At 39.7% G+C, this 22236-nt stretch overlaps 1 protein-coding gene across 8 annotated transcripts in view; it reads right to left on the bottom strand.

The window, feature by feature from the left end:
- Window positions 1–4362, bottom strand: part of Naalad2 (N-acetylated alpha-linked acidic dipeptidase 2) — a 49002-nt gene extending 44640 nt beyond the window's left edge. For 7 of the 8 annotated variants that reach the window (XM_033764270.1, XM_033764271.1, XM_010633711.2 and 4 more), the window contains exons 1-4: window positions 4300–4362; window positions 3660–3772; window positions 816–967; window positions 20–131 (exon numbers count right to left, since the gene is read on the bottom strand). In XM_033764270.1, coding sequence (XP_033620161.1) covers window positions 20–131; window positions 816–967; window positions 3660–3721 — 326 coding nt within the window. In that variant the 5' untranslated portion in view covers window positions 3722–3772; window positions 4300–4362. Of the gene's footprint in view, window positions 1–19; window positions 132–815; window positions 968–3659; window positions 3773–4299 lie in introns of those variants that run through there. The other variant, XM_010633716.2, reaches the window with a different exon arrangement.
- Between the last annotated feature and the right edge of the window lie 17874 nt (window positions 4363–22236).

Raw genomic sequence — 22236 nt, 5'->3', positions numbered from 1 at the left:
TGAAAAATGCCAAACTCACCGAAGAAATGATTTAATATTTTCTGCTTTCATTTCTGATACTAGCTTCCACCGCATATTTTGATGATACCGCTCTGTAGTGCTTGTTTCTTTGATAGGCTTGATAAACCAGCCTGAGGAAAAAACACACAACACACACACACACACACACACACACACAATCGGTTTTGAAAAGAACTCTGCCCAAAATTAAAATGAAAAAGACAAAGCCCATTTGTACCTTACAAATAAATACACAAATCATGCTGAAATTTTTTTTAAAGATCCATATTCAATGCAGAAAACTTTCGAACTCTGATGTACAGTATAACTCTTAGTTGGTCAAGTTTCACTTGAGGGACGTGCTTTCATTTCTCCACTGAGAGGAGAAATTTCTCACTCTCCCTGCCCTGAATTTAGTCTGGAACAGCGCCTGAGGTACACTGAGAGCATTCCAAAAGTATTTATTTAAAAATGAGGAAAGGGCAGTGCCCGGCACTGCTGTACATTAGTTGATCCTGAGGACTCATCTTTTCCATTGTTGTGGATGGTGACAGCCCTAAGTTGTCTTTTCAGCAGCCCTTAACAATAGCTCGACCTTGACGAGTATCTACTACATTCGAATTTTGGCGTCTAGTTTTGCTGAAATTCCATTCGGTTTCTAGTTGCGCTGGAGTCCTCAGAGATGGCGGGAAGACCAGCGCCCATCCCCAGCCCTGCAGCCCCGGCTGCCTGCGGGTCACTCACAGGGGACCAGTGCTGTGAGGAGCTCTAGCCTGAGTGGGGAGCAAAAGGGGAGGCCCGGTTTCTACACTTACCCATCATAAAGCCCGCCAGGAAAGATGCCAGCGCTGCAGACAAGCACATCCAAAGGTACAGTCGGCGCCTGGACTTCGCCATGGCTTCTTGGGCTCTGAGCTTGTGGCCCGGGCTGCTGCTGCTGCTGCTGCGGTCACTGTCAGACTCTGAGCTGCTGGTGAACACAGACTGTGCTAGCCGAGAAGGCGTAGGAGGCCGGGTTTGCACCTCCGCTGACCTCCACAAGCTCCGCCTCCTCCCGCCCCCAAGGTCTGGAGATTAAAGATCCAGAGAACGCCAATTTTCTCCTGGTTCACCTCTGGAGGGAAGAGAGGGAGCCCTGCCAAAGGAGGAAGCTTTCTTCCTGTTGGTAGACAACTTCCGTTCTGTGGATCCTGCAGGAACTGGGGCAAAGCTGGCGGAGGGGCCTGCTGGAAATATCCCTCATTGTTTCCTAAAGAACTGAACTACCGCCTCTTTGCCATCCGGATCCCCAAGTGTTACTAAATTTCAGCAGCAAATTGCACTTAAATGCTGCTTCTCCTTCCCTGTTGATCATGCTTCCTCATTCTCTGCCTCAGTTTCCTACTGGGCAAGTGGGGCCTGGCAGCTCCCCTGTAACACATACACGCACACCCACACTGATGGTATTAAGTTCTTTTGTCCCCCTCACTAGAACAATCTCCAGATTTCTGTACGTCTCCATTTCCTCTCCTTTAACTGAGGTTTTTGCGTACCTGGAGGTCAAATGAATGAAACCAATCTTGACAGGGCCTTGCACTATTATTGACAGCTGGTTCTTTAATCATTCCCCTTTCTGCCTCTTTCAGTTGCCCTCTAATGGATTTCTCTTTAAAGTTTAGAAGGCTTGCAAACTGTACTGTAAATAGAACTCCTGCCTGCGTTTACCCGCCTCACCCCAAGGGGAAAATTTAGCAACTTACAAATGACTTTTTATTCCTAACCAAAAAGTTTTGCAGCCAAACCAAAATTTCTAAGTAGACTTTGAAAAAGATGACATATCTCGGTTTATGTCCAACTATTATAGGCAGCTAAGTTAGACAGAAATTAATATACAGTCAGACAGGGAGTAGGCTGTCCAGGAAGACAGCAGAAAAGATAAAGACGTCAGAATTGAGGCTGGAGGAGCACCTCTGGAAGGCCAGGCCCCAAATAAAATGTTATGGCCAGGCCTACATGCCTCCCCAAGGGACAACAGGTAACTTGGAATTGTACTGTAATTAGCACTACCTAACCCAGTAAAGTCCAGAATGACATCAGTCACCCAGGTGGGTGACCAAAGCATCTGGACCCATCCCTTCGAAAAAAATGCCTTTGTTCTTTCCACATACCCTTGTTACCTGACCTACTTTCCTAGTGGATCAATATTAGCAAAGCAGCTAGACTTGTAATCCTATAGCTTGGTTACAATTTGACCCACATTGTACACATATTGTAACTTGACTCTATAAATTACCCCAGACAAAGAGGCTCCGTTACAATCCATTTCCAGGTCCCCTACTGTCTCTCAGGAGCTTTTCCTACTCCCCAGCAAACTTTTCCTATTTCTTTAACCTCCTTTGTCCTTTGGAGTTCATTCGATTTCAGGCGAAATGAACTCGTTGTATCTTACATCTAGTGGTTTGGGAATTGTATTTTTCCCCCCTGTATCACAAGCTTCAATGCATCGTCTGCAGTCCTGGTGGATGGCTTGAAGTGAAGCGCTTCTAACAATGTCTGCTTCTAACAATGTACTAGAAGCATCTAATCTGTTTCTCTTGAATGTAATTATAGGCTGGAATACATAATGGTTTTCCCTTTGAAACTTTTATAGAATCACTGAAAGTTAGCTTTGAAATAATTATCTTTAGTGAATTAATTGATTTTTAAATGTCTCTATGTTGTTAAAGTCCCTCCTAACATCATCACCTCAGTTACTGGCCCCTTGGATGTCCAGTTTGTCATACAATGCCTCTGTAATGAACAAATTTCCATACACATTTTCATAACAAAGTAAATTCCATGACATACAGCCACAGTACTTATGTAGCAAATTAGAATGAAATCAATCAAAAAGTGCAATAGCCAATGAAGTAACTACATTCCTAGAATGTGGTTTAAGACCTTCTGGGGAGCACCCAGAAGTATTTTATCTGTTGTATTAACAAAGAATAAGCCGGGCATGGTGGTCCACGCCTGTAATCCCAGCACTCGGGAGGCTGAGGCAGGAGGATGTCTGTGAGTTCAAGAACAGCCTGGGCTACATAGTGAGTTTCAGGTCAGTCTCAACTACATAGTGAGACCCTGTCCCAAAAAAAACAAAGGATAAAAAGCTTTAAGTAACTCTCCTACGTCTATCAGTTGGGACCAGAGTATCCTCTATACACAAACAATAGCAAATGTTATTTCTGTTGCACATAAATATGATGAGGACTGATAATGTAATTTGTTAATTTCTAAACTCTTGACTTCTCCTTTCTGCTCCCAATGGGACTTCGGCTACCAACTCATATCTCAACCACATCAAAATGATCTCTACAAAAGGTTTGTTAGAGAGAGTGGCAACTAAAGGTTAAAATGACTCCAGTATATGTGAAGTTTGCATTTTCCTACTGCTATCTCAATTTTGACCACAAATCGAAGTTTTATAATAAAAGGTTGTGCTAATTAGCATAATTTGTCAACTTGATTAATCTCTGATTCAAATTAGATTATTAATCAACATTTACTGAGAAGTTATACAATGTCACCAGTTGTGCAAAATTCTGAGAATATTACTCTTACCTTTACAAACCCTATAATACAGTGTGAAGACAAATATAAATGAGAAATGAAATATAAAGTTCAAGTAGGAACAGTATTACCTTAAATGAGAACATTTTAGATGCCCAAAACAGCATCTGCAGTCTGTATCTTGACAATCCATTTTAAAAGATCCACTTGGTTGATTCAACAAATTCTTTTAGTGATATAGAAGCTGCAAGCATTCAGAATTCCATCTTAATTCAGGTTACTATAAAAAGTTGTTTCTAATCATTTATATCTTAGTACATATTTGCATTTTGCAAAAGACACACCTAACGAATCACTGTTGAGTTATGCTAATACTTTTTAAATTTTCTTCAAAGCTAAAAGTTGTAGATGAAACATTTTCAATTGGAAATCCAATCACTCAGCTAAACTACATGACCTGTTCATAATTCATCGAGCCCCTCACATGAAAAAATTCATGAATTTCTCCATTCCTCAGCTTAAATTCTCTTATATCTGGATATCTAACCCTTTTTTTTCCTCTTCTCTCTCTCTTCTCCCATCATGGAAGAAATAATCTTGTAACTCCAAAGTGCAAGTTTCTTCTGATGGCTAAGTTTGAAAACAGTGTGACATATATACTAATAAAGTGGTATATGTAAATTCCTTAATAAACATAATTTTCATTAAATAAGAGATAATGTTTAGCTTGATGATAAAGTGCCTAGATAGTTTTCAAACCCTCAGTCTCACCAGCTGCTCTCATTAATTTCATGTTCTGTTTGAAGATGTTGCTTATCCTTCATGTGAAAGGTGTAACCTATATGATCACTGTTTAGACATTAAGCCATTCATGATGTCACATGGTAACATTACCACAGAAATGATACTAGGTTCACAGGATGTGGTCACCTAGCACTAATGTTCATTTTCTAAATAAGTAACTGGTTGATATCAGATAGCTGTGACTTATGACAAGAGGTACATTCCAGTTGAGTAAGATTTTTGTCTATGAAATTGTTACAAACAAGAACTAAAGTACTATAAGTTAGCATATCGAATAACATATTAAAATCCATACAGCAGGTGAAATAGGTCACAGAGGAAGATAAATACATAGCAAGAAAAAGGCTAATACGAATGAGAAGAAAATTTAGAAGAAAAGCAGAAACCATGATTGGCTGGTTTCCTTCTGATGTCACAATTGCTCTACCCAACAATAAATGTAGAAATTAGGAAAGAGCCAAGCAAAACTTTAAAACAGAGAGAAGACCCATCCCACACCCTCCCATCAACACAGAACATACCTACTATCATGCTAACATTCCAGTTGGAACCTTGACACTGGTAAATTATAAAATTGTGCCTTTAAACCAGACTTTCTCGCTCAGCGTTGCTCATTCCTTGTTCCTAACATGTGCTGTCAGTCTATTGCTCATGATAGCACTAAGGGATCGTGACAGAATCAGGGAGCCCTGGGACTTTTTCATCTAACCCTCATTTTTTAGCTTCATTTAAGGGCACCATCCCTGGATTTCTTTAGTATAATCTTATTATGTCTAAATCCCTCTAAATTCTTAATCTTATCATAAACACTTCCTTTTTCTGCCCCATCTTGTCTGACATCTAGTTTTGTTTGACAATACCACTTTCAGTTAAATGGACATTTCCTCTTGTTTCTTCTTTGACTCATGGGAACAGATAAGAAGGACAAATCTTACCATTGCCACCATTATTCCACTGTACTTTTTTTAGGTCACTTCCCTTCAATTATATTTTTTTTCCTATTTTTGTCAGTGTCTCCAGTTGCATACTGTTGAGGTTTAACATGGTCTGTCCCACAAAGACTCAAATATTGAATACTCAATGCCCATTGTAGCATCAGAGGTGGGGGTCTAGAAAGGCAACTGGACCATGAGGGATTTGATCATGACCTCAAATGCACTGCTAAATTTGCTGCTGGAGGCAGGACCAGGTTGAAGGACATAGGTCACTGGGGGCATTATCTGAAAGGGTATATTCTGTGCCAGGGCCTTTTCTCTCTCATTCTCGCTCGTTCCCTCTCACTCTGCATCCTGGTTGCCATGAGATCCATAGCTTTCTTTCACCATGCTGTTTCTGCCATGGAGCCAGTTGACAATCAACCGAAACCTCTAAAACCATAAATCAAAATAATCCTTTTCTTCTTCAAGTTGTATTTTTCATTTTGTCCCATGAAACCTCTTAAACCATGAGATAAAATAAACATCTTATCCTGTAAATTGTGTTTGTGTGGTATTTTACCCCAGCAATGAGATGGTGATTATACAAGCACCAAAATATTCTCCTGCCCTCTCCAGTGATTTTATTGACTGCCTTGTAGCTTGTGATTTCACCTTTTCCTTTAGGTCTTCTCTCCCCATTTTCTTTCACACCTCATATCCAAATCTTGTGAAGGCTCTGATAAATCTGCAATCAGAATGCCTTCAATCACTATAATTCAAGAGTCATCTCTCATCTGGAGTTCTGCAAACCTCTTCTTTTTTTCATACCAGGGATCCAACTTGGGTCTTTGCACTTAAGAGGTAGGTGGTGGTACCACTAAGCTAAATCCCTGGCCCTTCTACAAACCTCTTAACTCCTCAACTCTTGCTCTTCTCTTTGACTTAACAGAAAGTTCTAACTGAAGAAACAATCAAATCATGTTATATAAACCTTCCAAAGCCTTCTTTTCAAACTCAAAAAACAAAATTTAAACTTATGAAAGTGGCTACCAAAGCCCACATAATCTAGGTTTTAAATCTTACCTCCCTTCCCAGGAAGACTCAACTAGGAAATCTATGGAGACTACATCAACAGAGATTATCAACATCACCAAGCACCAGACAAATTCCAAGGCAGACCTTACATTACTATGCCATCCCTGGAGATAGTATAGTGAGCCCACTTGTCTGCAGATGAAGGAAGTATTATTAGATGGTAAGAGCATTTCTACCTTATTTTCCATCTAATAATACTTCCATAGATCTCTAACAAGGCAAAATAGTAAGGAAGAGATAAATAATAATTTTGTAATAGGAGGAACTTATTGGAAAAACTAATACTGCTTCATATTTTTATTTCAGTGAAATGAGACTTTGTTACCCTTCTTGATCGTGCAGTCTGACTGAGGATATCCTAATTCATAACAACAGGGCCAAGCATGGTGGCGCACACCCGTAATCCCAGCTCTCGGGAGGCTGGGGCAGGAGGATTGCCGAGTTTGAAGTCAGCCTGAGCAATAGAGTGAGTTCAAGGCCAGCCTGAACTACATAGTGAGACCCTGTCTAAAATAAAAAATCAATAGTAATGGGAACACAATCTTTATTCTGCAAACCAGATCTACAAAAAAGATAAACCTTGTATTTGTCTCACTTGTACTGATAATAGTAGGGTCTCAGTGCTAATTTCCTGAGCTGCAGACCACCCTGAGAAAAGCTGCCAGGAATTAGCCATTTCTTTCCCCTAGTGGGCTGCCTTTCATGCAGAATGCTTGCATTTCTTGAAATCAGATAAGCAAAGCTATCAGGAAATGTGTGAAAGAAAATATCACATATTTTGGTGAGGAAGTTATAAAGACTCAGGTTTGAACATAGAAAAAGGGTGAAAAAGATCAAGGTAAGAAGAGACAAAAAGGCATAAGAGGACCATGGTGTAATCCAGCAGAATGTGAAAGAGTTGGTTTGATGAATGGTTTCTATCCTTCACAAAATGAAAACTGTGCCAACTATATAGCCTAAGAAACCAAACATATACAGGTCATTTATCCCCAACAAAATTAATTTGTAATCATCGTAAACATTTTTTACTTCTCCTTAAAGTCTCTTTTATAAATATAATCTGTAACCTGGAGCACATTATGCTAAATGCAATAAGCCAGACATTAGAAAGGAATATTACAGTAGGCTCTCACATGTGTAATCTGAGGGTGGAGGTTGGGATAAAATACACAGAAACAAAGACTAGAATGGTGGTTACCAGAAGTGGTAAGAAGAGAAAATGAGAAATAGGTCAAAGAGAAGAAACTTGCAGTTATAAAAATGAATATCTCTGGACATCTAAAGTATAGTGTTGGAACTGTGGCTAATGTTGTAATACAAAATGAAAACTTAGTAAGAGAGTAGATTTTAGCAACATACACACTAAGGTAACTATGGAAGGTAAAAACAGATCTTCTTGATGCTAATAATGATTTTACGATATACATAACAGTTAATAGAGTACCATCTCAGTGGAATAAACATAAGAAATAATACTGGTTTCTCCAGTAAGTAAATCTTATTATAAAATGTTTGAAATGTGTGTGTGTTTGGTCTAAGGAAATAGTACACAGAGGGCTTGCTTATTATGTACAAGGACCTACATTCAATCTCAAACACTGCAAAGCATAATATTGTACACCTTAATATGTGCAATATCTTTAATATATACAAAATAATTTTATTTGTTATTTCATAAAAATACATAAATACATAAAAAATACATAAAATGCCTGTTAGTTGAACCAAAATGTTTAATAAATATCTCTACATTTTCATATTGAGGAATCAGACAAAAGCCCCTAGAACTAGGTAGATCTTATTTCAAATATATCAATATTAAAGGATGATTATAGCCATCTGAATAATTTTAAAAACATAGCTCTGAAAAAAAGAGGCCAAACAGGAAATCAGAATGTATAAACTGGGCATGGTGGTGCATGCCTATAATCCTAGCACTTGGCAGGCTGAACCGGAGAACTGCAACAAGTTCAGGCCATCCCGCATTATATAGTAAGTTTGAGGCCATCCTGAACTGCATAGGGAGACCCTGTCTCACAAAAAAAAAAAAAAAAAAAAAAAAAAAAAAAAAAAAAAAAAAAAAAAAAAAAAAAAAAAAAAAGGAATATCCCCTGCTTCTAGATAGGCAGAACCAACATTGTTAAAATATCCATACTCTAAAACTGACATACATGTAATGCAATTCCAATCAAAATACCAACTGAATTCCTCACAGAACTAGAGAAACCAATTGTAACTTCATGAAGAAACAGAAGGGAGCCAGAATAGCAAAATCAGTCCTAGGCAACAAGAGCAAAGCAGGAGGCATCACAAACCCAGATTTCAAGTTATGCTACAAAGCTATTATGATGAAGGCAGCATCAGAAAAGCAGACGTGTGGATCAGTGAGCAGACTAAAGGATAAAGGAATAGCCCCAGGCACATTGAACTATCTGATCAGTGACAGAGGTGGCAAAAACGTACACTAGAGAGAAATAGCCTCATCAGCGAATGGTGCTGGGAAAAATGACGGTACATATGCAAAAGATTAAATCTAGACCCATGTCTCTCATAATTTCACTAAAGTGAAATCAAAATGGATCAAAGATCTAAATGTTAAAGTAGAAATATTTAATCTGCTAGAAGGTAAAATAAGTAAAACTCTTGAAAACATGGACATAGGCAAAGGCCTTTTGAACAGGACCCCAAGGTGAGCATGACAATTGGAGCTCCTCTGAGGAAACAGTGATCCTTTCTTTTTTTTTCTTTTATTTCACTGGGGCAACAAGCACAGTGTTGGTGCCGCTCACACCTAAGGTGAGTTTTCTATTTTCAGTAAATTCTTTCAACCACACCCAGAACTATGCTGAGCCAATTTAGTTGGGTGTTTCTTACTGAAATTGATAAAATTAGTTAATTACCGCAACTTGTTTAGAGTAACACAACTCATAATGGCTAAATACTGGAAGTGGTCTAAATGTCTATCAGTAGAAGACTGAATAAAAAAATGTGCTATTTATACATAATGCAGTGCTGCTCTGCCATAAAGAAGAATAAATTTGAGTCATTTGTGGGAAAATGGACATAGGTTGAGGCTATGTTAAATGAATTAAATCAGATACATATGCTTTAATATTGCATGGTTTCTCATATATAAGAAACCTAAAATATAAATAAGTTAAAGAGCTCAAGAAAAGATAATAAGAGACAAGGAGCTAGATCTTTTGCAAATGGGAAGTGTACCAAGAGGTGGACAGAGGATAGCGAGAGGGAGGAGAAGACTATGAAAAAAGAATTAAGATAAATTATGCACATATACCAACTCCCCATGAGGAGTGTGATCATTATGTACTGTAAACATGTACCACTAAAACTAAAGCAAGACAGTTTTTAAAAGTCTTAATTTGAATCCACACTGAATAGACCAATGTTAGGACCATCTGGTCATTGTTAATAATTTTAAAGAAAAGCAAGATGTTAAACATATAAAACACTCAATTTCTATATTGCTCAGAGAAGAAAGTTTCTGTCTTTGCAAAATATCCACCAAAGAAGACCACCACACCTAGAAAAATACAGTCAAAGAGATATGTCCTTCTTGGTAAACAGATTTTCCTGAATTTTATACTTTTAGTCCCCCATTTGATTAGTTTTCATGAAACAAAATCTAAGACTCACCCATGAATATACGCTTTCACTCTAAACAATGCTCTGGATGCTTGTTCTTTAAGCATATGAAAATGGTATCTCACTCAAGTAAAATGTCATTATTGAAATGACACCATTGTAAAACTCTCTAACCTGTATCGTATATCATTTTTGACCTGTGCCTTGGTATCTGTCAGTGTAATGGTTAAAGTGGATCATCAACTTGATTGGTGCGGAACTCTGCAAGTGGATTAGTAAAGTATGCTCTGAACAATATTCGTGTAGGTCATGGAGGCATGACCTCAAATTCTATACCTGATCTCTCACCTCTCTGGCACCATTCCTCTGCTCTGCTGCTTTCTGGCTATCACGAACTTGGGAACTTTACTCCACTGTACCATTCCCCCATGATGTTTCTGTCTTGGAGCCAGTCACCCCTGGACTGAATCCCCTGAAACCGTTAGCCAAATTAAATCTGTGCTCTTTTACATTGTGGGTGTTAGGTATTAGATAGTGAAGCTTGATTGTACCACTTGATTAGCTAGAGAACCATCCAGCAGATTGGTGGAGCACACTTCTCGGTGTATCAGGTTGGGTCACAGGGGCATGACCTTGGGTACTCTGTCTGGTCCTTGCTCCTTCCCCCGCCCATTTTTGTTTTTTTTTTTTTTTGGTACCAGTGATCGAACTCAAGACCTTGTGCTTGTGAGGCAGGTGGTAGCACCACTGAGCTAAATCCCCAGCCCCTTTTCTCCTTCCTTTCTCGGGCTGTGCTGTCCCACTCTGCTTCTCAGCTGCTATGAACTGAGCAGTTTTGTTCCTTCTATCATGAGCTCATGCCTTGGAGCCTCCAAAACATGTACTGAATCCCCTGAAATTGTGAGTTAAATTAAACATCTCTTCCTGTAAGTTGTGTGTTTTGGGTTCTGTGTCTCAGAAAGGGGAAAGTTGGCTATGTTATAGACATTGTGTTCCAACAACAACAAAGCTTACTCATGCAGTTATTTTGCAATCAACATACACCACTTCAATGTGAGCTTAAGAGAAACAGCAATTCATAGAAAATCACTTTTATGTAGAAAGGGATTAAAGTGGACCTCCAGGAATAATTATGGCAAAAACCAAAGCACAGGAATATCTTTGTGAAGATACAGAAGCTATAGCTACAAGACACTGACGACACTAATTTACTGCTCCACAGTTCCTTTGCCAACCACTACTGTGGAAGCACTCAGATCATGTGTCTGTGCTCTATTTGCTACAGGCAGGAAGCAGAAATGTTTTTGTACCTTTTTTTTTCAGCTTTGAGTTTATTGGTACATTTTAGGGATACAGTACAGTTACATTCATTGTTGGGATCTTGTACCTCTACATGACAAATCTTGGTTCTCATTTTTTCCCCTTGTCCCTGCCCTCCCTTCACCCACTCCTCCCCTCCCCATCTACAACCACTTTATTTCCATCTTTTCATTATCTCACATTTTTTTCTTTTCCCTTTAGACTTTATAGCTTATCTACTGAAAAACTCTTTAGAGAACATGAAAATTCACAGAGTATATTTCACAAACATAGGTTAGGTTTTCAAGTGCTGGATACCCCAATTACACTGTCAATAATCATATAGCCTGTTTCCCTGCCCAATGACCACACATTATTATTCCTATAGTTAAACTCTTTCCCTAAAACACCCCCATTGATACTTTTGCAATTTTCACACTAAAGGAAGAAGACTTCTCATGACCCATCCCTAATAAGACAGAACAAATGTATTAGACTATTGCCGCATGAAGTGGCTCTGAGCATGAAGTTCCCAGAGCAACAGCATCGATATCACTTGACAATTTGTTAGAAGTGAGAAGTCTCAGGTCAATCCTAATACTATTGAATCAGAAACTAAACAATCCGTGTTTAACGAGTCCTTCAGCATTGCTCATAAGGCTGAGAAACACTACTATGAAATGACTGACCTTAACAGCCAAAGAGAAATAACAGTGTAGTCTCCAGGTTCATTCATTTTTCTACAAATGACTCCAGTTTATCCTTCCTTATGGTAGAGTATAAATATTCTAGAGTATAAATCCACTGTGTATAAATAACACGTTCTTTATTTATTCATCTGTTGGTGGATATATAGGCCACTTTCAAGATTTAGCTATTTTGAATTGTTCATCCATAGAAGTGTACTCATGATTGTAATATGATCTCTTTAACTCTTTGGGGAAGATACCTAAAAGGGAAATATCTGGGTAGAATGGAATTTTTTATTTTAGTTTTCTGAAAATCTCCACACTCATCCCCACAGTGGTTGTACTGCTTTACTTTCCTACCAATAATGCAGATTTCCTCCCTCTGCACCCCCCCACACCCATTACCTCACCAGCATTTCTGTTATCTGATTTTTTGATGATAGCCATTCTTTCCGGGAGAAGCTTTAATATTTTCACCCTGTATGGTTTGTAGTTTTATCTTAATTAGTTAAGACAAATTATTTAACAAAGTAAAGTATCTATTCATAAATATATTGCCAGAAAAACTTCCTTAAGAAAAATATTTATAACTTTTTAAAGAAAAAAAAAGAGCAAAGTTGACCTCAAACCAACAGGGATTTCCTGTTCAGTCAATAATGGGATTATAGTGTAGGGAAGGTGGGATGGGTAGGGGAAGAGTAAAAAGGGAAAAGAAAAAAATGTGAGAGAATGAAAAGATGAAAATAAAGTGTTTGTAGATGGGGAGGGGAGGAGGGGGTAAAGGGAGGGCAGAGGTAAGGGGAAAAAATGAGAATCAAGACTTGTCGTGTAGAGATACAAGGTATAAGGTACAAGGTATAAGGCCTATCCTAAAAGATAGAAAGGTGACAGCAAAACTTTTATTTATTTGGTATGTGAGATCGAACTTGGGACCTTGTGCTTGCGAGGTAGGCTGTGGCACCACTGAGCTGAACCCCAGGCCCTAAAATCTTCTATTTATAAACAAATAGTAGAAATTGCACTTGGCTAAATTGTGCATTTACCTCTGGGTATTGAAACAACAATTTTCTGAGGTAGTACAGTAAGCAGTTCTGTTAAATTCAGATCAGTTGTGCAGCCGGTAGCTGCAGTAAACTCTGATCTCTTCCAGCCCAGACAAACCCAAGCGCTCCAGCTCTGGACTTCCTTCACCTTTATGGTCTTAGCCGTCCTACCTCAGCAACCTAAGTGCTGGGATTGCAGGCTTGCACCACCAGGCCCAGACTAACCTTATTTACAACGGTTTATCTTGATTGTCATTCGATTGGCGTAAGAAACAGCTCCGAGATTAGCAAAGCGCAAGTCCGGGTGTCTGGGGTGGGAAGTGGGGGCTTCACCTTGGATATGGTCATCCTGCTACTATTCCCCTTATCTCTGCTTCTAGCTGTGCTGCACGGAGGAGTTTTCCTTTGCCAAATGCTTGGACCTGAAGTTGGTGCCCGGCGCAGCAGCTGCACCACCACCTCCAGGAGGGCTGTTTACCCTCTCTGCCCTGTGCCCAATAGTGCTCCTTACCTCTGGTTCACCCAGCCCAGAAGCTGCCAAGAGACCTGTGTGGCCACGTGGGCACAGTGTGGGTGGGAAAACTAGCACTGTGAGGGTCGCAGCAAAGGAGTTCCCTAAGGCCTCAGCTGTGCTTTCTAAATCTTCAGACCCCCTCAAGTGCAGAAGACTGTAATACCGAGCATGCCCAAAACAGGTGTAAAGAGTTAACTCCACAATTGGCTTGTTTTGAGAAGTGAATGTGGCTGAAGCCTGGTGCAGAGGTCAGATTAACTCGCACCCAAATTCAGGTCCCACAAATAAAATCTTCAGAATAGAAGGACAATGTTCTAGTTACTATCATATATTTTGTCATTTCTGTTCCTAATTTGAGAATGCTTTGTCTTGTTGTTTATGAGTCTTGTTTACATTGATTTCCATAGAAACCATATGTTGCCTTTACCCCATTTGATTGCCAACAAAAGTCAGGGCCTGGAACTGTCCAGGGCCTATGTCAGTTGCACCAGCATTGTGTCCTGGAACCCCACTTTCTTTCCATTAGTTCTGTCTCTTAGTAGATCTTTTACTCAGGCCTGCATCACACACTGGGAAAGTGGGGACTGAAACCTGACTGAAGGGGTCTGTGGCACTCAAGGATGCGATGATGTCATCTGGTTCCTCTTTGGACAGAAGCACCTTCATCTAATTTTCCACTTTCTACCCAAACAGAAGTCTTCAGGGTCACCTCTCAAAAGGTGGCTGACTGTTACTGACTCTGCTTTTAAATTAAGGGTGTCTGGTGTTTGTCCTAGCAATGGGAAAGCTGACCAGTACATCTTTTTTGTTTTCCTTTGACACAGGGATTCCCTATGTAGTTCAGGAAGACCTTGGAATTCACTATGTAGTGTAGGCTTTCCTCAAACTTGTGGTGATCTTCCTGCCTCGGCTTCCCATGTGCTGGTATTACAGGCTTACGCCACAGCACCCAGCCATTCATTTCTTTCTTGATTTTTTTTTCCAGAACACTGATGTCAGTTTGTAATTGAACACTTAAGCAAAGTTAAATGCATCATATTCTAATCATCAATGGAAATAATCACTGCCTATCCTTTACAATCCCATAGTTAACAAATGAAAATTGCTTAGATTTGCTCTTTTACATTTTGGTAAGACTGAATATATTTTCTTAAATTCTCTTTTTTGGAAATGGCCTTGTATTTAAATGTATTGACCCTATAACAGTTTCCTTTGGCTCCCCAGATGCTTCCATCAATCTAGGTTCTTCCTGTAACCACGTGTGTCTGATTCCCTGCTTGGTTGGCTGACATTGGGTAACACACATCAGCAGCATGTTTCCAGTTTCCAAAGCAATTACTTATCCTGATCATCATCTTACTTAAAGTCATCAATATCATCATCTAAGAAAGCCACCTTCTCTAGCCACGTGCCCTACAGTGGACCTAGAGAAAATGTAGAAGGCTACAGTGAGTCACCTGGGGCTGAGGCACCCTGGGGAATCCTCTCCAGCCTCCAATCCTGCCCTCCTTTGTCTTAGGGGGTCTCTCTTGGGACCCCTCTTTTTTTCCCTTGTTCTTTCCCAAAAGTCTGAGATGTGTACCCCATCCCTTCCTGTGGTCACTTGCTTATACTGATGCTCACTTTCTGTTTTTCATCTTGTTCATGCCAACCATCTGGCAAATCTTCGCTCACCGTGGGCTCCACTGTCAGGTTGACACACTCCAATCAGCAGGACCAAAGAGAGCCAGTATGTCTGCATGCTGAAGTTCCATGGCTGCCAGTCCTTTTACAGATATCCTAGGTCTTGAGGACATAACTGTTGCTGCTGCTACCTAGGGACCTCATTCGCTGGGGATTTAGCACAGCACCTGCCTTGCAAGCACAAGGTCCTGAGTTCAATCCCTGGTACCAAAAAAAATAAATAAATAAAATAAATTTAAAAAAAAGATTGGACAGTTCATGGGTACACCTCTTCCCCTGTCCTGAATACGTGCCAAAGCCTGAAACTCTCTGTATTTGGGAGAGGGAGTACTGATAGGGGAGCATCAATTCTCTCACATGGTCAGCACTGGGATCCTCTGGCTCCACTGTTTTCTTTGTGCTTTCCTGGCTAAATCAGAAGTGTGGGCATCTAGGAAAATGGGACCCCCTCAGTCCAGGGAGGAATTGGGTCATCAGGATCTGTTCAAACTGCCCTCTGGTTCTCAGTGGCAGTTCATTTTGTAACCAGAATGCCAGGGTCACTAAGAATGAAACCATAGAAGAAGGATGTAGAGTGTAAGCAAATTTAGTTAAAAGATATAAAAGCAAGAGAGTAAAAGATATGAGGGTAAGAAAGTAAAGCTCCCATAAAGACTCTTTACCTAGGGTTTCTTAAGGGGTCTAGAAGGTAGCTTGGGCCACTGGATAAGCAATATAATCTCTACCCTATAGGAGGCTACATATATTTTAGGGTCCAATATATGCAGTGTCCACTCAAGGTTCTTGAAGGTCCCATTTTCCCTTGAGCTAGTGTCCTACCTGATCATGTTTGTGAGATCCCAGATAGCTGAAGGATACCTGGAAGATGTTTTTGTAAGATCCCTGAAATATCATGACTCAATAGACTCCATTTTGGGGCCACTGTCCTCACTGCCTAATGGAATCCTAACTCTTATCTCACTAATTCTTTGTTTGTTTTTTGGTACTGGGGATTGAACTCGGGTCCTTATGCTTGTGAGGCAGGCAGAAGAACCACTGAGCTAAATCCCCTGCCTGGGTTGTCTCACTAATTCTTGTTACAATTTGATTTCCTTGACAAATATTTGCAATAACCAGAGGTGCTGACACATGCTTGTATTCCCAGCAATTGGGAGGATGAGGCAGGAAGATCACTGTGAGTTCAAGAACAGCCTGGACTACATTTTTTACTGTCTCAAAAACATAAACAACAAAAAAGAAAATTATAGTCATTTCATATTGCTAACTCTTAACCCATCTACCTCTCCTTTTTACAAAGAAATTTCCCAGAATGTCAAGTTCCCTATAGTCCTGAAGTTGTGGATTCTGAGGGAGGCAGCATCAGTGCTAAAGAAGTTATAGGCCCTCCTTGTGTTCCCTGTAGTTCCCTTCCATTCCCAAGACCTTCACTGGTCATGATTTCTGAGGGTTACATAAAATCTGTATCAAGTAACCCAAAATTTCCACCATTATTGACACAAGTAGAATAGAGGAAGACTCCAACCCATGGCTTTCACTCAGACAATGACTGCCATACCACCCATTCCCTGATCTCCAGGGTTTTCTCCCTATCTATGATGAAAGCTCAGTCCTTTTTACAATACTTCCAGCCTTCATCTGGAATCTACATGCACTCGAATCTACAGATTAGCTTGTGGTTCTACCTTGTAGTTCTACCTTGTGGTTCTCCATCCCATATATATATGAGTTGTAATCCTAAGTAATGCACACTTGGGAGAGCTGGAAGTAGCAGCTGCCTGGAACCAAGAATCTTATGTACTCTAGATACGAATCTGGATAGATAATTGATAAATGATGGATGGCTAGACAGATATCTAGATATAGATCTATAGTGCATTCTTTTTTTTTTTTTGGTACCGGGGATTGAACTCGGATCCTTGTGCTTTCAAGGCAGGCCACTGAACCACTGAGCTAAATCCCCGGCCCTATAGTGGATTCTTTAAGGAGCTATAATTGAATAGGACAGATTAAAAAGACTAAATGGGACCCTTGGTGGGGGTAGCACGGGGAGCAATTTGAGGAAGGGAAGTTTGAGGAGAAAAGGATTGGGAAAGAAGTACAGGAACTGTCTGGGGAGTTTGAGGTGACCATGTACAATGGCTCCAATGGGCTGCATCCACTAAAGTGGGCTGAGTGTCTCGGGGGCACAGTGCAGAGGACAACAACTCACTCACTTGCACTTCTCCGCAGACTGGGGCTGCCGGCAGCAGGTCCCAGTCATCCTGCAACTGAAGTTCTTCCAGGAACTCTAGAGACCACTTCATGAGCAGTTATCTAAGTCCACTGTTTTTGGAAAGGTCCTTCAGAATTGTTTAAAACATAGGTGTAAATGTGCCCTATTAAAATTTTTATTAAATTAGTCTTGAAATTTTATGAAATGAAGATTTGTTGAGATAGCTTTCATCCTGACACTAGAGCAGACCTAGAGTTTGACAATATTGCCTACTTTTTGCCCTCTTCCTGCACTGCTTCCTTCTGCAGTTACTTTTTCCCCCATTGAAATTTCCCAGATTGAGGTTTTTTTCCCCTCATTGATGGAGAAAACATTTACATTTCATTTTTTATAGGTCAAATAATGATAGGTCTCAATTCAAGCACAACTTTGCTTGAATTTGTTGAGCTTTATCACATTTAGAAAAACATATAAATCAAATTATCAGTTCAAATATAGATTACTTTTTAAGAACCTTCAGGAAATATAAAATACAATTTGATGGGAAGGAGCCATTGCACTACCTGATGTTGAGAGGATGAGTGTTAGTGAATGAATCTAAGATGATGAGTAGCTACAGCCGCTGGCCCGGCTGTGGTGTTTAACTGTTTAGACCAGAGGTAGTAACCGTAGACCTCCGAACATGCTAAGTACCTCCCTCAGTGTGCTCCACTTCTCTTGCCAGGCGCTATAGAAAGCCCTCCCAGTCAGTCTCACAGTCCTGTCCTTTCAAGGAAGCACAGTGTAGACTTCGGAGGTCTTTTTAGAAATTTTTCTTCTATGTGATTAAAAGTCTTTCAGAACTATAGGTTCAGACATACAAGTTTCATACCGATTTAGAGTCCCTCAAAATATGAAATCAAGATGAAAAAATTCGCATTTAATTTTATCCCTTAAATTTCATTATCATCAAGATGACTGTTTTAATGAAAAAGTGGAAAACAGAGTAAAATTTCAGTATCAACGTTTGACTGAAATATAAGAACAGTGAATAATCAGATAGAAATGACAACATATTTCTTTATTTCTTTATTTTCAGTACCGAGAATCTAATTCAGGACCTTGTGCCTGCAAGGCAGGTGCAGCACCACTGAATGAAATCCCCAGCCCCAGAATGGCAACATATTAACAAAGACAGAAGTTGTACATTTGTCCAAACTGATTTAACATTGCTTCTTTGAAATCAAGTGTATGGCAAGGTAACTTTTATCTCAGCAATTACTATTTTATAAGTTTAACACTTTTCCGACACTGAGGAGGGCACTTCTCTACTCACAGACTTTTTAAGAATGCATATGCTGATCTGTAAAAAGTATGTGATCCCTGTTTAATATCTATCCACCACATAGGATGTACCAAACTAATTTATGTGACTGTGTGTCTCCTACATTAGCAGTGTAATGTAGTTCTCAAATGTCTGGAAACAGGACCTATTGATTAATAAAAGTATAATCTTGAAAATACGAAAGACTCCCAAACACTTATTTAAGTGTTAACATTAGGAAAAAGCTATAATCATCATCAGCTGTATTTCCTAAAACTTAAGTTGAGGTAATCTCTTTAAATCTCAGCTCCATAGTTCTTTCTGACAGGGGTATGATCAACAGAATCTGAAGCTGTATCACCAGAACCTTTAATTTTGTAATCAAATCAGTTTTTGTTCAACATTTATGAATCTTGTGGAAAATAAGACTACTCAGAATTGCATACTGAGGTTACTGACACAAACACTGAACACCTGAAGATTTGGGTCACACTTATAAAGTTATTGGGTCCCACTTAGAGGAAAGTCACTGGGCAGGACCTAGAAGAGTGTATCTTCCTGCCAGGCTCCTCTCTTCTCTCTCTTTGCTGCACTGAGTAACTTTGCTCTGCTCTGCCCCTCAGCCAAACCATCCTACCTCAGCGCCGGCCAACCAGGGATGGAAAAAATGATCTGAAATAAACCTCTCCTCTTTAAATTGCAGATTTCTGGCATTTTGTCTCAACGATGAGGAACTGCAACAATACATAACACAAAAGTTCCACAGATCTTGGTGTTAAATTAAGAATATTTTTGTTTTTTCATAATTGTGAAACTATATACCATCAATTGCTGAATTGTATTTTTAAATTTATGAATCTATTTGCTCTACTTTTTTTTTTGTTTCACAACTAGCATAATCTAAAGAAAAAATTTTACCGTGAAGAAAATTTATTAAAATTCTTCCAGAGCTTGGCAGCCCTGTGGCACTATCCCTGAGGCTCACATTCATGATTACTGTTTTGAGGGCAGGAGACCTGCACTGTGCTGGTGGGGTTGAGGAGGGGAAAAGTGCTGCATGCAGAGTGGAAAGGATTTTGGCCACGTGGTGCTCTGTGGGACCCTTGTCGGGGAATTGCATATTCGAAAAGGAGCAGGCTTGAGAAGTAGGAACTGGTTTGCAACTGATTCTGATACTTCCAGATTTTTGTTTCAGAGGAAAATTATGATGGAAATGTCAGTGAGATAATTACTTTATGTTCTTCATTTTAAAGAAATATATGGCTTTAAATATCAACTTAGGGAGACACGCCTTCTCCCAACCCAGCCGCCATCGCTCAAGCTCTGGGAGGTAGTCTGGGCCCTAATCCACCTCGGGAAGGAGATCCACACCTGCTCCCAACCCAGCCGCCATCACTCAAGCACTGAGAAGGTAGCTGCGTGGGCGCCCCTGAACCCCCATAATTGTCCCCCCTCCCCCACACTCTCAGACCTCCTGACTGTGCCAGTCTTTGGACCCACTCTGCAGAGGCAGAGGTGGTCATCAAGGATATTTTTCTGAGTTCCCAACTTTGAACATCTTTAAAGAAAGGGCGTGGGAAACCTGTAATAGAATGTTCCAGAGTTCAACCATTCAGAAGGTTGGGGAACTCAGTCTGGGCCTTGCAGCCTGAGGTCCATCTGCATCATGGGATTCTGCCATCAGCTAACCGAGACCAGGGGACTTGCATCCTCGCTCTGTCTGAGCCATTAAATGGTAAATATACTATATTGAAATTTTGTTCACAGCAGACAGGTTCTGGACTGCTTCTTGATTTCAATTTAATTCAAATGATTTAAGAGTGATAGACTAGTGACTACCAGAGGTGGTCAGTGTCCAAGTTGTGCTTGATCTTAATGTGTTGCTGATTGTATCAGTTGGGATAAAGCATTGAGATTGATTTGATGAGCTGTTTCTCTGATATTATGAAGATGAGAATGTCTGTGGGTCATCAGTGATCCAGAAGCTAGGGTGCAACTGTATCAGGAAGATTTGGATGATAACCCAGAGATTAAACCAAGGGCAATCCGACAACAAAAATAAAAATGAGAAAACACTTAAGCAAGACACAAGGACAGACTTCCAGTTTACCAATGGCAAAGAGTAGAGCAAATGAGAATGAATAGGCCGATAGTGAACCACCAGGACACCCTGAACTCAAAGCACAGGAAGTAACAAAAGAGATCAATCAGGTTCTAGAAAAATTCAAAACAGAAATAATTTCCCAGATAACCATAGAGATAGTGAGCAAAATGGAAGTTGCGATTCGAGACTCTAGCACAGAAACTGACAAAAAAATAGATGAGCTCAGGACCATAATAGAAGCCATGAAGGCCCAGCATAAGAAAGAAATGGAAAAAATAAATGCCCAACATAGGAAAGAAATGGAATCCATAAAACAGATTCAAACAGATATTTAGGAGATTAAACACTCTATTGAAAGTGTACGCAACAGAATAAAAGAAGGCGAAGATAGACTCTCAGATATAGAAGATAAGATTGCAGTTAGTGACCAAGAAAAGAGAGGTCTCTTAAAAACAGTAATGGATCATGAGAAATTGATCCAACAACTCCTAGATGATGCAAAGAAGAATAACATAAGACTGATAGGAATACATGAAGTAGCAAGAGAAAATACAAATGACTTTAAAAAGCTTTTCGCAGAATTAATGACAGAAAACTTCCCAAACAGAGGGGAAGAATTTGACATTCAGATAACTGAGGCATATAGGACCCCAACTAGCTACAATAAAAAAAAAAATCTACACCTAGACATATAATAATCAAGATCCCAGAAACCCAACAGAAGAACAAAATAGTACAAGCAGTAAGAGAAAAGAAACAAATCACATACAAAGGAAAGCCCATCAGAATCAAAGCAGACTTTTCAACACAAACCTTTGGGGTGAGGAGAGCCTGGAATGAGATATTTCAAGTGCTAAAAGAGAACAACCTCCAACCTAGACTGATGTATCCTGCAAAACTCTCTTTCAAAATGGATGGGGAATAAGACACTTCCACGACAAAGAACACCTGAGAAACTACATGAATACCAAACCAGCACTACAAGGAATTCTAAACAAGATCCTAGAAAAAGACAATGAAGGAAACAGCACCATGAGGCCCAACAGAGCAAATCAAATAGGCAAGGCAAGAAATTAAAAGGAGAAGGTGAAAAAGTAAAAAGAGTCAACAAAAGGCCAATAACATATCAATAATAAGTCAGTACATATGAGTTATAAAGAGCAATGTCAATGGCCTCAACTCACCAATCAAGAGAAATAGACTGGCAAAGTGGAATAAGAAGCAAAATCCAACAATATGTTGTATACAAGAAACACACCTAGCACAAAAAAAGCCCATAGACTGAAAGTGAAAAGATAGAAAACAATTCTCCATGTGACAGGATCCCAGAAAAAAACAGGGGTAGCCATCTTATTTGCAGACAAAGTAAATTTCAAACCAAAACTGAATCTAGTATTATTGATGTAGGATGGTACTGTATCATACCTCTATGAATGTAA

Source organism: Fukomys damarensis, unplaced genomic scaffold (genome assembly GCF_012274545.1).
Source record: "Fukomys damarensis isolate Sample0158 unplaced genomic scaffold, DMR_v1.0_HiC HiC_scaffold_16, whole genome shotgun sequence".
Classification (NCBI taxonomy): Eukaryota; Metazoa; Chordata; class Mammalia; order Rodentia; family Bathyergidae; genus Fukomys; species Fukomys damarensis.
Note: the sequence above shows the minus strand (reverse complement) of the source record. Positions and strands in the feature narration are given on the sequence as shown.